The 14,022-nt window shown below is 37.5% G+C and overlaps 1 protein-coding gene across 1 annotated transcript; it reads left to right on the top strand.

The window, feature by feature from the left end:
* Positions 1-1,477: 1,477 nt before the first annotated feature.
* Positions 1,478-11,765, top strand: CLDN12 (claudin 12). The gene is made up of 3 exons (XM_044245986.1): positions 1,478-1,584; positions 2,826-2,914; positions 8,419-11,765. The coding sequence occupies exon 3, from the start codon at positions 8,452-8,454 to the stop codon at positions 9,184-9,186; it is 735 nt and encodes a 244-aa protein (XP_044101921.1). The 5' UTR covers positions 1,478-1,584; positions 2,826-2,914; positions 8,419-8,451; the 3' UTR covers positions 9,187-11,765.
* The last annotated feature ends 2,257 nt before the right edge of the window (positions 11,766-14,022 follow it).

Below are 14,022 nucleotides of genomic sequence, written 5' to 3' on the forward strand. Positions count from 1 at the left end.
GGCCTGAGCTCAGAGATCCTTTTACCCCCAATCTTTCTTTCTCATAATTACATTTCTAAGTCTAGTTTGGGGATTGGATTGCTTCAGAACTTAGATAACTCTATCCATCTTCTGAAGCAGTATGGAAGATGAAAAGGTGTTTTCCATCACTAATAAAAAAGTTCCTCGAGCAACACAAAAAGAAAAATGGTAAAAACGTCAGACACTGTTGTAAACTTCTCTATAGTAGTAACTCACTTAATCCTTACTTTTTTTTTTTTTTTTTAAACTACAGGTAAGACCCTGAGCCAGAAAAAGGCTACTTAACTTGCCCAAGTTAAGTACAGGGGCAGAGTGGATAAGGAGGGATATAACCCTCTACTTTTGTTTAAAATGTGATGCTTTTTATCAAACTTTTATCTTGAAAAATTTTTAAAGATACAGAGTTGGAACAGTAAATGAACACACCCATACACTTCCTCTCAAGAATTCAAGAATTAACTTCCTCTAATTCAAGAATTATCAACATTTGCCACATTTACTTTATCTCTGTGTGTGGCCATTTGAAATTAGTATGCATCGTGACACTTCCACATCCGTTATATATGTAAAATGCATCAGTCCTATATAAGACTTCTGAAATCTTTACTTTAATTCCAATATTCACTAACAAAGTACTTCATATTTAGGAGAAGCCACAAAGAAAAGGACAGAATAGTTGAAATTGTGCACAAGAGTAAAGTTATTTTAAATATCTAATAGCTAGTTATGTGCTCAGCGCTTTGCCTGTATATAGTTCCTTAATTTTCAAGACAATTCAATGATGGAGGTAATCTTATTATCCTCATTACAGATAACCTCAGAAAGGTAACTTGCCCAAGGCCACCCAACTAATATGTAGCAAAACCCCATATTAAAGTAGGCAGTTAAATATGTTCTTAAATATTTAAAACTAAGGATGCTGAAGTGTCATGATGCCTATCACCTTAGTGATCACAACATAAGTGGAGATAAGATAAATGTGGCAAATGTGGATAGTTGTTGAATCCAGAAAGTGAGCATATGGGTGTTCATTGTACTCTTCAAGTTCTCTGTATCTTTGAACATTTTCAAAATCAATTCTAGAGTTTGAGCTTTCCTACTTTGCGCCTTGGTAAATGCTTTGCGGAAAAAAGTATTTAAGCATTTTTGTTAACAAACCTTAGGGGGAGATCACATTTAGTAGGAAATATTTACTTGGGTATCCAACTCCAAACCATTTTTAGTTTTATTTCGTTTAACTTTTTTTTTTTTTTTTTTAAACACCTGTAACCCAAATCTGGATGGAGCTAACGCTGCAACCGGAGTAAGGAGGCGGGAGGTGCGGGAGAAAGGCAGGAGGCGATCGCAGGATGTTGCCTGCAGCCCCGGCCCAGTGAATTCTGGGAATTGTAGTCTCCGTGTTATCCAGGGCATTCCTGAATAGAGCCTCGGGAAAACCTGACTACGCTCCCAGAAGCCTCCGGGGCGGCTCGCTAGGAACGCACTTCCTGGGAAGCTGAGAGGGAGACGCTCTAAGAAGCTCCTCAGTGTGGGAGAGTGAAATGTCTTGGATGTGAGGAACAGGTAGGTGTGGTCAAGAATCTGATTTGGAGGTCTTTTGCGTAAGTCGTTGAGGATTTTGTGTAAAATAGCTAAATCGAAGGGAATCAGGGACACTGAAAACTGCTGACCACGTCAGTGGACATGAAAATTGAATGAGGAGATATTTGATAAGGCTTTAAAAAATTGTGTACACAGGAGTATGGAAATGTCGAGATGTCTTGCAGGAGCAGCCGAGGGTTTGGGCTTGGCCGGCGGAGTGTGCGGTGTGGAGCTGCGGGTTGCTATTTTTGAATCACCAGCTGGTTGTGTAATGATGACCTGCTCGCGGTTCAAACCCACTCAGTGTTGCAGGGGTGGGCTTGTTCCGAGAGCGGTAACAGTCACTGTTGCGGTCTCTTTCGATTGGCTCTGACCAGGAGAGCTCCCCCCGCTGTTTCCCCCTTTCTTTCGGCTAGCTCTGGTGCTCCTAAGGACAGGGCTCGAAGGAAAGGAAAGGCGAGGAAGGGGAGTGCGGGTTGCGCTGGAAGCTTGGTTTGCTTTATTCTGAAGCCCAAGCTGTGTGTAATCGGTCTTGGAAGGCGCCGGTTACCACGTTAGAGGCAGGCCAGACTTGGTAACCCCACTTAGAACGAAAGCTCAGGGATCCTAGTGTGAGTTTTTAATTGTAAAACAATTTTCCCTTAATTGGGAGTGACCAGTTATGCGTGATACCAACTTAAGAAACATACATTTAGAAAAGAAAAAAAAATCATAATTTGAAATCTCTTCTGGGGAGACTGTTGAGGACGACATTCTGCATAATAATGGGGCCAGTGATAAATGCCTTAATCCAGGAAGTTCTCTGGCGTTTATAAGTTTGCATCCTCATCCTACCTATTGAGATAAATAGTACTTGAAAAGGAAGTGGTTGATGGTTAAAATAGATCTGTGGAAACATATTTAAATGGCACATTGAGCCATTGGTGGAACAGTAAACTCAAAAAAGCATTCTAGTTGCAAATTTTAGGACGCACAGTACAGATCAACTTAGCCTAGTTTTGTTAACCATATCCTTCTAAAAAGTACAAAAGAAACAATGAATTTGTTTTACTTCCAAGACAACTAACTGCACAGTGTTTCCTTGGGTCTCCTTATTCGTCCTGGATAGAATCTAAAAAACCCATTATGTGTGTGTATGTGTGTTTATGCGTGTGTGTATACACACACACGTATAATTTAAAGAAGTACTATATTTATTTAGGACATTTTTCCTATTTCTTTAGGCCCAATCATCTCTTCTGTCTATTCAGATGTGCATATATTTCTTCTAAGTTGATTAAAGTTGATTTAGACCTGTCAAGTATCTCAAAGAGTAAGTACATCCTTTGATTTTACTCCTTTTCCTTTTTCCACTGTATTATCAGATGTCATGTTTTTCTCTTGTTCAAGAAAATGAAGTTTTATGATAGACCTCCTTTGTGAAAGCAGTGATTGATAACCTGTAGTTTTTAAGAAAACTCAATTACAGGTAAAAGGGACTGCTCATCTTACCATCAAGAAGTAATGTATTTGCTGTTAACACATGTCTTCTCATGTAACTATTCCAGATTATCCCTGAAAAAATTACACAGTGGTGGGTCTGTGAATTCCTAAAGCTGTTAGGTATTATTCCTGCCTCAGACTTCTTTGAATGCTATTCAAAACCACAGGACAGGTATCTTTTTTAAAACATTTTTATTTGAAAATGACATATTTGATAACCTTTAACTGTGTACCAAATTTTATCCATCTACTTCTAAAAATCACCATGAAATAGATAGATGACAAATGTGAAGTGCTTGTTTTGAAACAGAGTGCTTATTTGATTTGGTCAGTAACTACGCCATAGAGAATGCTCTGTTATTATTGTTACATGGCTGTAATCATCTGTGATTGATTGCTGAGATCCAGAAGAAAAGCACATTCCTAGCTAAAGAAAATAAACAAGCCTGCTAATAATCATTATAAACTTAAATTTCTGACCATGTTCTGTTTTACAAAGGGCTTTACTATTCATGATCTTACACATACCTTGGGGAACATTTTACAGATGAGATATTTGAGGTTCAGAGGACATGGATGCCTTGCCCAGTGTGTAAATGGTAGGTTGTGACTGGCATTTGGGTCTTTGATTGCCTGGGCTATAATATCAAGTTGCCACTCAAAACAAGCCCAGATATCTGTATATCTGACCCAGCTTAAGGCTCTTGCCTAGTTTGTGTTCAAGAATGCTACTTAGATTTGTTAGTGTATTCTTAACCTGGCACATTTTCTACAGTTCCAAAAAGAGATTTTCATATGGCAAAAAGATGTTTATCTTTTTTCTCCATTGCTATATTAAAAAGAAAATACAAATACAAATATAATAAATTGTTTTGCTCTATAAATAGTATTGTTTGGATAAACAGAAATTAATTTGATCTATTAACCTGTTAATAAAAAGAGGGAGTATATCCAGTAGTAACAAACCTATTGAGTTGAAAGCATGAGAATCAGCACAAGTATAACTGATTGACTCCTTGCCACTGTGAAAGTTAACTAGTGTTGCCAAACTTAGTTACGTATTTTCTCGGAAGAATAGTCTTTATGTAAATACTTGGGAATGGTCTCATTTTTAGGGGACTGTTTTAGGGGAAGAAAATGAACTTTGTTTTAAATAATGGGAGAGACTGGCTAGTAATGAATGGAAAGTGGAGGGCATGGTCTAGAAGCAACTTGGAGGCTGCCAAACACAGGATATGAATGAATGAATGAATGAATGAATGAATGAATGAATGAATAAGAAAGAAAGCAGGAAAGAAGGAAAAGAAAGAAACTGATAACAGGGCAGATTTGTAACTTTCTCTCTGGATCCTGACCATACCCATTTGGACCTTACATTTGTTTGTTTGTTCAAATATCTAACATATCAAGTGCCTTCTGTGTATCAGTGTGGGACACAGTGAATAAAAGAGAAGGCTCTCTTTCATCCTGGAATTCAGTCTAGTGAGAAAGATAAATACTAAACAAGGAATTATAGGCATAATCACTGCTCCCAAAGAGAAGGTAAAAAGGTGAATTCAGAGTGTATAACCAGGGCTGGGGGAAGGTTAAGAATAAGGGAGGAGAGAACAGGTTTAGGGCCAGCCTCCCTGAAAATTAGAAAAATAAATACCTTTTAGGTAAGCAAAGAGTAGAATGGAATTAAAGTTCTAGAAGGAAAAATAGCATGAAGTAAAGTCCTTAGCCAAATATAAAACTACAAAATTTGAAAAGTTAGGAAAAAAGCAATATGGCTACTTAGTCTGTAACATGTTAGATGGGAGAGTGACACATAAGGAGATTGAGAATTTGAATTTGATAGGAACTGATGGTGGGATTTGAATCTTTGGGAGCCATGGAAAAGTTCTGAAATTTAGAAACTGTATTCCGAGGGAAATAGGAAGGCACTGAAAGTAAGAGATGTAGTGAGGGGCAACTGGCTGGCTCAGCTGGTAAAGCATGCAACTCTTGATCTCCAGATTATGGGCTTGAGCCCTACAATGGCTATAGAAATTACTTAAAAAGAAAATCTTTAAAATAAAAGAAAGAAAAAAAGAAATATAGTGAAATAATCAGATTTGCATCTGAAACAATTATTTTGGGTTAAAAATTAATTGGTGTGGGACAAGAGTAGAGATCTTTCACCCTCTTAATATGAACAAATACTAATCTGAGAATCAGCATTATTTTCAGTTTTAAATCACTAACTGTATGCGATCTCCCTATGAAATGATTCCTCATCCCTCTAGTGAGATACATGACTTACCAGATCATGCAGATGTGGAGTTAAGAACAGGTCATAAGGAAAGTAGCCAGAGAAGGTTATAAAGAGGAAGGACATTAATTCCAGTACTGAGATTGAAATTAGCTAAAGAATTGAGGTTAATAGTATTTCCCTTCTGAAGAAATGTCATGGTATCCTTGTTGGCTGTGTAAATTAGAACTTTCAGTCAGTCTCTGGGATCTGAGCTAATGATGCTTCAGTAACCCTTGATTCTGAAGTAAATATTGACCTATCTCTGCTCATTAGTGTCATTTGATAGTCTATAATCTAAGACTTACAGGAGTTTATTTATAATAATAAAGTCATTCATTCCGATCTTGTTTCTAATCCCCTTTTCATTGTAGGAATTAGTGGTACAAGGCAGCTTGATTGGAGAAGTCTCAATTTTATTGATACTCCCAAGTTTTTACCTCTATCTCTGAAAGCAAGAGGGAATTTATGATTGGGTTAGAACTGTGAATACATTGTCTAAAGGAGTTCTGAAGCTTTGAGAGAAAGAGAGGGAACCTTTTTCTTATGTCTTCACAGCTTTAATCAAATCATCATTCTCTTTCATTGCTTAGTCTTTCTCTAACCCTGGATGATACATTTTTTATAAACAGATACCTTACTGGTTCACTCTGCTTGATATTTAACAATTACCCTTTAACATATAGTAATTATATAGTTGATTCACTCTCAGCATAATTGACTCCTCATAGAACAGCATATTCTTTCCCTCACTTTGATTGTTAACATATTGGAGCAGGTTCCAGACCTTAGTATCCTCAGTTGTTCCAGGGCCTTACAGTATTTTGCATGTGCTGGATACTCAGTAAATACCCGAGTTGAATGAATTGATTGATTGAATGAATTACTACTTGGTAATAGCTACTTCTTTGTCCAGTTCTGCATTATCAGTAGCCTACCTTTGTGAGTTACTATGGTCTTGGAACAGTGCCAGTATTCATTTATTCAAATATTCCTAGAATGATTTACATGCTAGGCACTGTACAGGTTGCTAACAGCATATGGGGGGAGACAGGTAAGTGAGCAAAAACTAGTAAGAAGCCACATTTTGGAGGTTGACATCATTAGTAGCCTTTTCCAGCATAAACATCCTCAAACCTGAACAACAAGGTGGTTGGTTGCTAAAATTAAGCAAGATAGTTTTTCTCCCTATTTTGCATGAAAAATATAAATTACGACTACAATTCCTTTGTTTTCATCTGTAAACAATATATTTGTAAGTAATTGCTACTCCTGGTAATATTGACAGAAGACAACATGATAAACAAGTAGCAAATTAATATTAATGGAAAAACCTAAATCTATGCCTAACTTGAGGACTTTGAAATATGGTTCACTTGTACTTAAAGTGATTTTATATTGTACAGTTATATAGGGATGCATATACCTATATATTTTCTGCTAGTAAAATTATTCTTAGTTTACATGACCAGATTAAATATGCAAATATGTTGTTTTCTAAAGAAAAAAAATGTACCTTCCCATTCAGACACATTTTGATCAAATCCTAACCCAGTTTAGCATTTTGATCTTCTTTCTGGTCCCTGAACTCCTGGAAATGCTATTCCACCATCACAGCAGATAATATTTGACTTTGCAGAGGGTCATAGGTACTCTGAACACATACTGTATTCAGAAACAATAATATTCTCAACCTTTTTCCTTCATCATCCGACTAAAAAAAGTAAATGTACTACTTTATTGGTCTGTTGTGTTGCCTCATTGGGGGAGTGATAGAAGGCAGAGAAAACACACTTGAGTGGTGTTTGGAGAGTGCATTTCAAACTCTTAAATTAAAGCCAAACTAGATACTGGTCTTTATACTTTGTCACATGCAGAAAAAGAACACAGCCTTTTAATTTGGAATGAAAGAAAAGCCTGGCTACTTTTTTCTTTTTCTTACAATAGTGTTAATAGAGATAGGTTGTCATTACTTCAGGAATTTGTGCTTTCATCTTATATGAGCAGTAATGGTATAATAACCAATAACCACAAGTGTAATAACTTGAAAAGCATGCAAGTCATCTTGAATCAGCCAGGAAGTAGTTGAACAGAATCATTTCAGGTATCTTTGTTCTCTTCTTTTCATTTGACTAACTCACTGGAGAGTTCATTTACATTTTGTAATTATCTAGTATGCTAGTATATAGGAATGAGATGTTGGTTTTTCTTACATAACATTTATTCAGCAGTGTTCTTTAAACTGCTCCAATGTGCCAGGCACTGAGCTGGTCACTGAGTGCTAAGAAGTAGTTAACATTTGAATTGTTCTTAGAGCGTGCCAAACATGTTTTAAGCAGTGAACAGTATATTAACTCACTGAATACTTAACTCTGTAAGCCAGGTACTGTTAATTTTTCTCATATTACAGATGAGGAGAAGGAATCACAGAGTTCTATAGCTGACCCAAGGTCACTTGGCTAGTAAGTGAGGAAGTGGGGATTGGAACCTAGTCAGGGTCCTCCCTCAGCCAGTTTTCCTGTCCTATGATCCTTCTTTTCTTACATATTTGTCTTTTCTGAGCCACCTTCACCTCAGCTTCATGCTCGTTTCATTTTACATTCACATGAGCATTGGAGGCTGAATTTGTGGTGTTTGTTGTTGATGGTTGATGAGTGCTCTGACTCTGTATATTTGAGTGGCTGACACAGGAAAGTATTTGGTAGATGTGTGTTGAATGAGTGATTATTGACAGTTGAGAGACTCATATGTAATGTTAAGAGGATTTGAAAGTATTTTGATTGTTCCTCTGATTTGCTGGGAAATAAAATACTCATGCACAATGACCTCAGATCTTTGGTTGTTCTCTGACGCAGCCACTGGCAACCAATAGGTGAGTGCTCCTGTGCTCTGCTATCACATGCACATGTGTTTATATGCCTTCATATTGTATACAGGAAACAGGGACAGACTTTCCCTCTTTGCATTGACGTCATTAGTTGTGCTGCCAATTAGCACCACCCTTCCTGCTATGCTCTCCTATTGTCCCCTCATGATGTGTCCTCTTGTGTGTCACCCCCCAGTCTGACTGACAGTACTGCACAAGCCTGCCTGCCATGGGCTGTCGGGATGTCCATGCAGCCACAGTCCTCTCCTTCCTGTGTGGAATCGCCTCGGTAGCAGGCCTCTTTGCGGGGACTCTGCTTCCCAACTGGAGGAAATTACGACTGATCACATTCAACAGAAACGAGAAGAATCTGACTGTGTACACTGGCCTGTGGGTGAAGTGTGCCCGATATGATGGGAGCAGTGACTGCCTGATGTATGATACTACTTGGTACTCATCAGTTGACCAGCTGGACTTGCGGGTCCTCCAGTTTGCCCTGCCTCTCAGCATCCTGATTGCGATGGGTGCCCTGCTGCTCTGCCTGATTGGAATGTGCAACACGGCCTTCAGGTCCTCAGTGCCCAACATCAAACTGGCCAAGTGCCTGGTCAATAGTGCAGGCTGCCACCTGGTGGCCGGGCTGCTGTTTTTCCTGGCAGGTACTGTGAGCCTCTCCCCTTCCATCTGGGTCATCTTTTATAACATTCATCTGAACAAGAAGTTTGAGCCAGTCTTTACATTTGACTACGCAGTGTATGTCACTATGGCTAGTGCTGGGGGCCTGTATATGACTTCCCTTCTGTTGTTTATTTGGTACTGTGCATGCAAATCTTTGCCTTCTCCGTTCTGGCAGCCACTGTACTCCCATCCTCCCAGTATGCATACCTACTCACAGCCCTATTCAGCACGCTCCCGCCTCTCTGCCATCGAAATTGACATTCCAGTAGTTTCACACACCACCTAATGTGGAAATAGTTAGTTCTCAGAGAACACTTCTAGCCTCACATTTCCCTTGTACAAGGACCCACATACATTTTCCTTTGTTTCTGACCAGTCAATGAAGCCAAATTTGTATATCCTGGTAGAATGAAGTGCTGCTAGTTTTATGAAAAGTACATTATTTTAAATGTGAATCATTTTATCTTGCTTCTTATGCTAGAAAGATTTTTAACCTCTATATTGATATCTAATCAGTTATTCAAGTGGAAAGGACCTGTGTCTCAGTTGAGGTAATTTAGAGCAACATGGTAAAGTAAAATATGAAGACTAAGAGAGGCTATTGTACGTGATCTTTATGAGTATTTTAGAAAGTGTATTGTCCTTTTTATATAATACCTTAAACTGGGAAAAAAGGGCAATTTCAAATATAAGAAATTTCTTTCAGGTAAGTGTAATATTTTAACAGTAGTCAGTCTACCAGCTTAAGGCTGTAACCTTTCTTACTTCTCTCTCGGGGTTAATTATATAAAACAGAGTTTCATATTTTGAAGATATTCTTTTGTGCATTCCTTATCTTCTACCTCATGGCAGTGTTTTAAAAAATGCATTTTAAGTGATGTCAGACAGAATAAGCATAACATTTTAAATATCTATTAGTATGGATAACATTTAACAAAATTTCAAAAGTTAATGATTCTATAAATTATATTATTAGAGTTAAAATGGGCCATGTGATGAATCGGTGCTTCCCCTCTGTGGCAGAAAAACCTTTTTTTTTTTTTCCAGATAGCATCCACCAAGTAGTACTCATGGCCTTGTATAATCTCTTAGTGATAAAGAAAGAGGCCCAAGTGGTTTGTTCTCTTTTAGACAGTGGTAGGGGACAAGCATCTATTCTTCACTGAAAACATCAGAGATTCATTCTGGTGGACTGCCTTTTGAATGATGAGTGAAATAAGTTATGGCTTTACCTTGACCACATTCACTCTTGATTCAGTTCCTGCCTTTGTCACTGGTTATTTCCTTGAGCATATATCTTTGCTCCACAATTTAGTGGGTGCTATAGAGGATACATGAAAAGTATGAAATCCAGTCCCATCCACTAAGAAATTTTAATATAATAAAGAAGATCAAACTGTTATCTAACAGTTAGGAAACAGTCTCACTTTATTGGCAGGTGGTCTTAATTTCTCAGTCATTGATCAAGGAATATATTTCAACTATGACTTTCTGACAGGCTTATTGTACAATATCAGCAATATTCTGGAACTTGGAAATTCAGTTCATTGGATCCTTTAGAGCACCTACATTAGCCTAGACACTATAATAACACTATATCAGATTCATTGGAATGGGCAAAAGTGGTAAAGAAATTAAATTGTTCCTTTTACCTCTGAAAGTATGATGATGTATGGAAGAGGAAGGAGTATTTAAAATCTCTTCTAATGGGGTAACATTTAGATGCACCAGTGTTAACACTAAAATGAATTCTTAGAAATTCAGGGATATTGAGTCTTTACCCTTATGAAAATTTGAGCTGCTGACTTAATTGGTATACTTTGCTACACATTAGCATTATGTTCATAAAGATTTTTTTATATTAACCATTACAAATTCCACAAACCACTAGTTGCATGGTAAACAGATTATTATGCCTCTTTGCAAATCTGGATATGATTCTGGTACTTCTGTGGAAAATAAGTGCTACTTTTCTTTTTTTTCCTAATTACAACACTAGTTTATGTATATAGCAAATAATTCCGTTGTATAATTTCTAAATGCCATTAGTATAAAGCATGCAAAACTATGGTTTTTTAAGTTATAGCTTCTGATTACCTTCAGTTCCATTCCTTTTTACTCTTCTCAGACATAGCTGAATCTTGATCACTCCAAAACAATGGCAGGTTTAATTTTAAGATTAATATTAGTTTCCTCCTTTGCTATTTAATATCAGCCCTCTCTCTCACTAAATTTGTCCAGAAGTGTCAAGAGTTCTACCATCTTCCTGTTCTTAGTATCAACTATGTTAAAGAAAAGTAGACTCAGCCATTAATACACTAGACAGGTTTTAGTCCATGGGATCATAAATATAAATGTGAAGTTTTTTCTATAAGCATCTTTTGCAGTCTTTCATAATCTGTAGTCTAAATTAGTATTTACTATGGATACACTAGGCAAAGGAAACAGATGTTTCCCTTATTGTCTTTAATATTTCAGATTTGCCCTCAGTAGCTATTCTTCAAAGCCATCAAAGGAAAGCAAGTATTTAGTCCTTTTTAGTAATTTTTGAGCACTCATCAGGCTATCATTGTGATGGGGGATATGTTTTTTGTTGTAGTTGCTGCAAGCAATTAATGTTAAGGGCCTTTTATGAAAGCCAGCTTGAAACAAACCTCAAATGTGGTATCATGCACCAGATTTGGTTTATCCAGCCATGGGAGAAAAAAAAACAACAAAAAAACAACAACAAAAAAAACCCCTCTGAGTTTCCTTTACTTGTAATTATACACTATAATAGATAATGTTTGTTGTAAACTGCAATGTAAAACCTCAGTGAAATTGCACTGTATTTCTTGGTGTTTATTAAAAGATGTATTTTTACAAGTTTTTGTTTCTATCCTTTTCCTCAATGCTTTAAGGTAAAATATTTTGAGGGGCATCTGGGTGACTTAGTTGGTTCAGTGACTTTAGATTTTGGCTCAGGTCATGATTTCAGGGTCATGAGGTTGAGGCCTGCGCTGAGCATGGAGCCTACTTAAGATTCTCTCCCCTTCCCCCACCCCTGCTCACACATGCACTCTCTCAAAGTAAATAAATCAATAAATAAACTGTTTTGAGAAATGTTTCTCAAATGTATGTAAATTGAAAAAGATATAACCCCATTTAAAGCCTTATAGAATAGAATTGGAAAGAAATTAGAAAACATGGATCTATTATTCCAGAAGCATCAAGACCCTTCATCCATTTCTAAGAGTCGTCCCCAGGAATTCACTGGACTGTTTCAACATTCCACCAAAAAAAAAAAAACACTGAGTGAAGTTAGTGTGCCAGATTTGCCTCTTGCCTCATCAGTGGAATTTTCTAATGGTCTGTGTTCTTGAAAATTGAGAGTTCTTAAATGGTTAGGTAGGAGGACCTTTCTTTACTCTTCAGAACTTGAGGTTTCCAGGAGAAGTGGTCCTGATAGGTAAGTCACCTTAAAATTTTTGAAGCCTGGAATGAGCTTTTAGTATTTTGGATTGCAGCCTTCTGGGCTAGTTCTCGTGTGTACTCCTCACTGAGCCCTGCTCTATGGTAGCACCTTCAATGGAAGATCCATTCACTGCACTAGAAATCTGAAGCTGCTTCAGGTTGAGCAAACCCAGCTGAATACACTAACACCACAATTCTGAGTCTACTGCTCAGTTGGACTGGTTCATTGAGGGTGACTATGTGCTAGAGAATCCTTTCATGCTAATCAAATTCACCAGAGACTAATTTACCAACCAGAAATGATAAATACAGATTACTTACAACCACTATCCAAGACCTGCTTTTAAAAATAGATAGCAAAAAACAGACTCCTTTAAATCAGAAAAAACTCCATAAATCAGAAAAAACTGATTCCAGTCCTGGGATAGGGAAAGTACAAGACAAACCCAGCATATCTTGTTCTTCTGGAAAGTAAGGAAACATTCAAAGAATGATGGGGAGTTACCAAATTACATAGGAGCCAGCTTGAGGTTCCCACTGTCCAAATCTGACAATCTGAACATGAAAAGAAACAGTAATGGGTTATAAGCTATTGAATAAAGCAAAACTCTGTGTGTCTATATTGATAGAAATGGAAAGAAAGAAAAGCTGTTTGTTACAGTAAAATAACAAGAAATAAATATAGGGGAAAAATGGAATTAGGAAAACATCAATAGAACTAAAAGTGGTTGGTGAAAGTTTAATGAAAAATGGGATAAATACCCTGTAAATACTTAGTCTCAAAATTCTGCTCCACAAATGACTTGTTAATTTCAAAGGGAAGAATAGTAACTTTATAGTGGGTAAACTTGCCAGACACAGCCTTAACCAACTGATCAAATTTAATCACCAGTAGTAAGACCAACACCATGTATCTCCTGATAGGATGCAGTAAGGCTGCACCATTGCTTTTGTGGTGTTTCCATAAAAAAAAAAAATACATGGTTTGAGGGGCGCCTGGGTGACTCAGTCCATTAAGCGTCTGACATTGGCTCAGGTCATGAGCTTAGGGTCCTGGGATCTAGCTCCAGGTCAGGCTCCCTACTCAGCAGAGAATCTGTCCCTCTTCTACCTCTGTCCTTCCCCCTGTGTGGGCATGCATTCTCTCTCTCCCAAATAAGTAAAATCTTTAAAAAAAAAAAAAGAAAAGCTTTAGATTAATCTTGAGGAAAGATGTGCAGCTTGTCAGTTCCATTTTTGCTTTTTGCTTTCTTCTCTTGCTCTCACTCTTCAGTTTTATAAAAAACAGAAACTAACAGTCTTAAGCTGTCTCCAAAATACTGTATACAGTAACGCTTTCAGGAGGGATTTTGAAGAGCTTGTGTTACGTCTTCTGAAAAACTAAAAAGGGAAGATTCCTTGCAGAAGACGTATAAATCAAAACTCAGAACTCAGAACTCAGCACCACAGAACTCAGGTCTTAATTAACCGTCCGATTTCCGTCGATTAGGAAAATATCTTCAGTCCTAAAACATGCTGACCTGTTAGCTTAAGGGCTCTCTCCTCTTACTCTCCCTCCCCCACATTGGAGGAATCTTTCTAGGAGAAGGTCATTTCCCCTGTCCCTGCTGGATGTCTCCCCACCCTATAGTTCAGGAAGGTTCTAAATCTGAAGGGCTATGGAATTTGG

Source organism: Neovison vison, chromosome 4, assembly GCF_020171115.1.
Source record: "Neovison vison isolate M4711 chromosome 4, ASM_NN_V1, whole genome shotgun sequence".
NCBI classification, from domain to species: Eukaryota; Metazoa; Chordata; class Mammalia; order Carnivora; family Mustelidae; genus Neogale; species Neogale vison.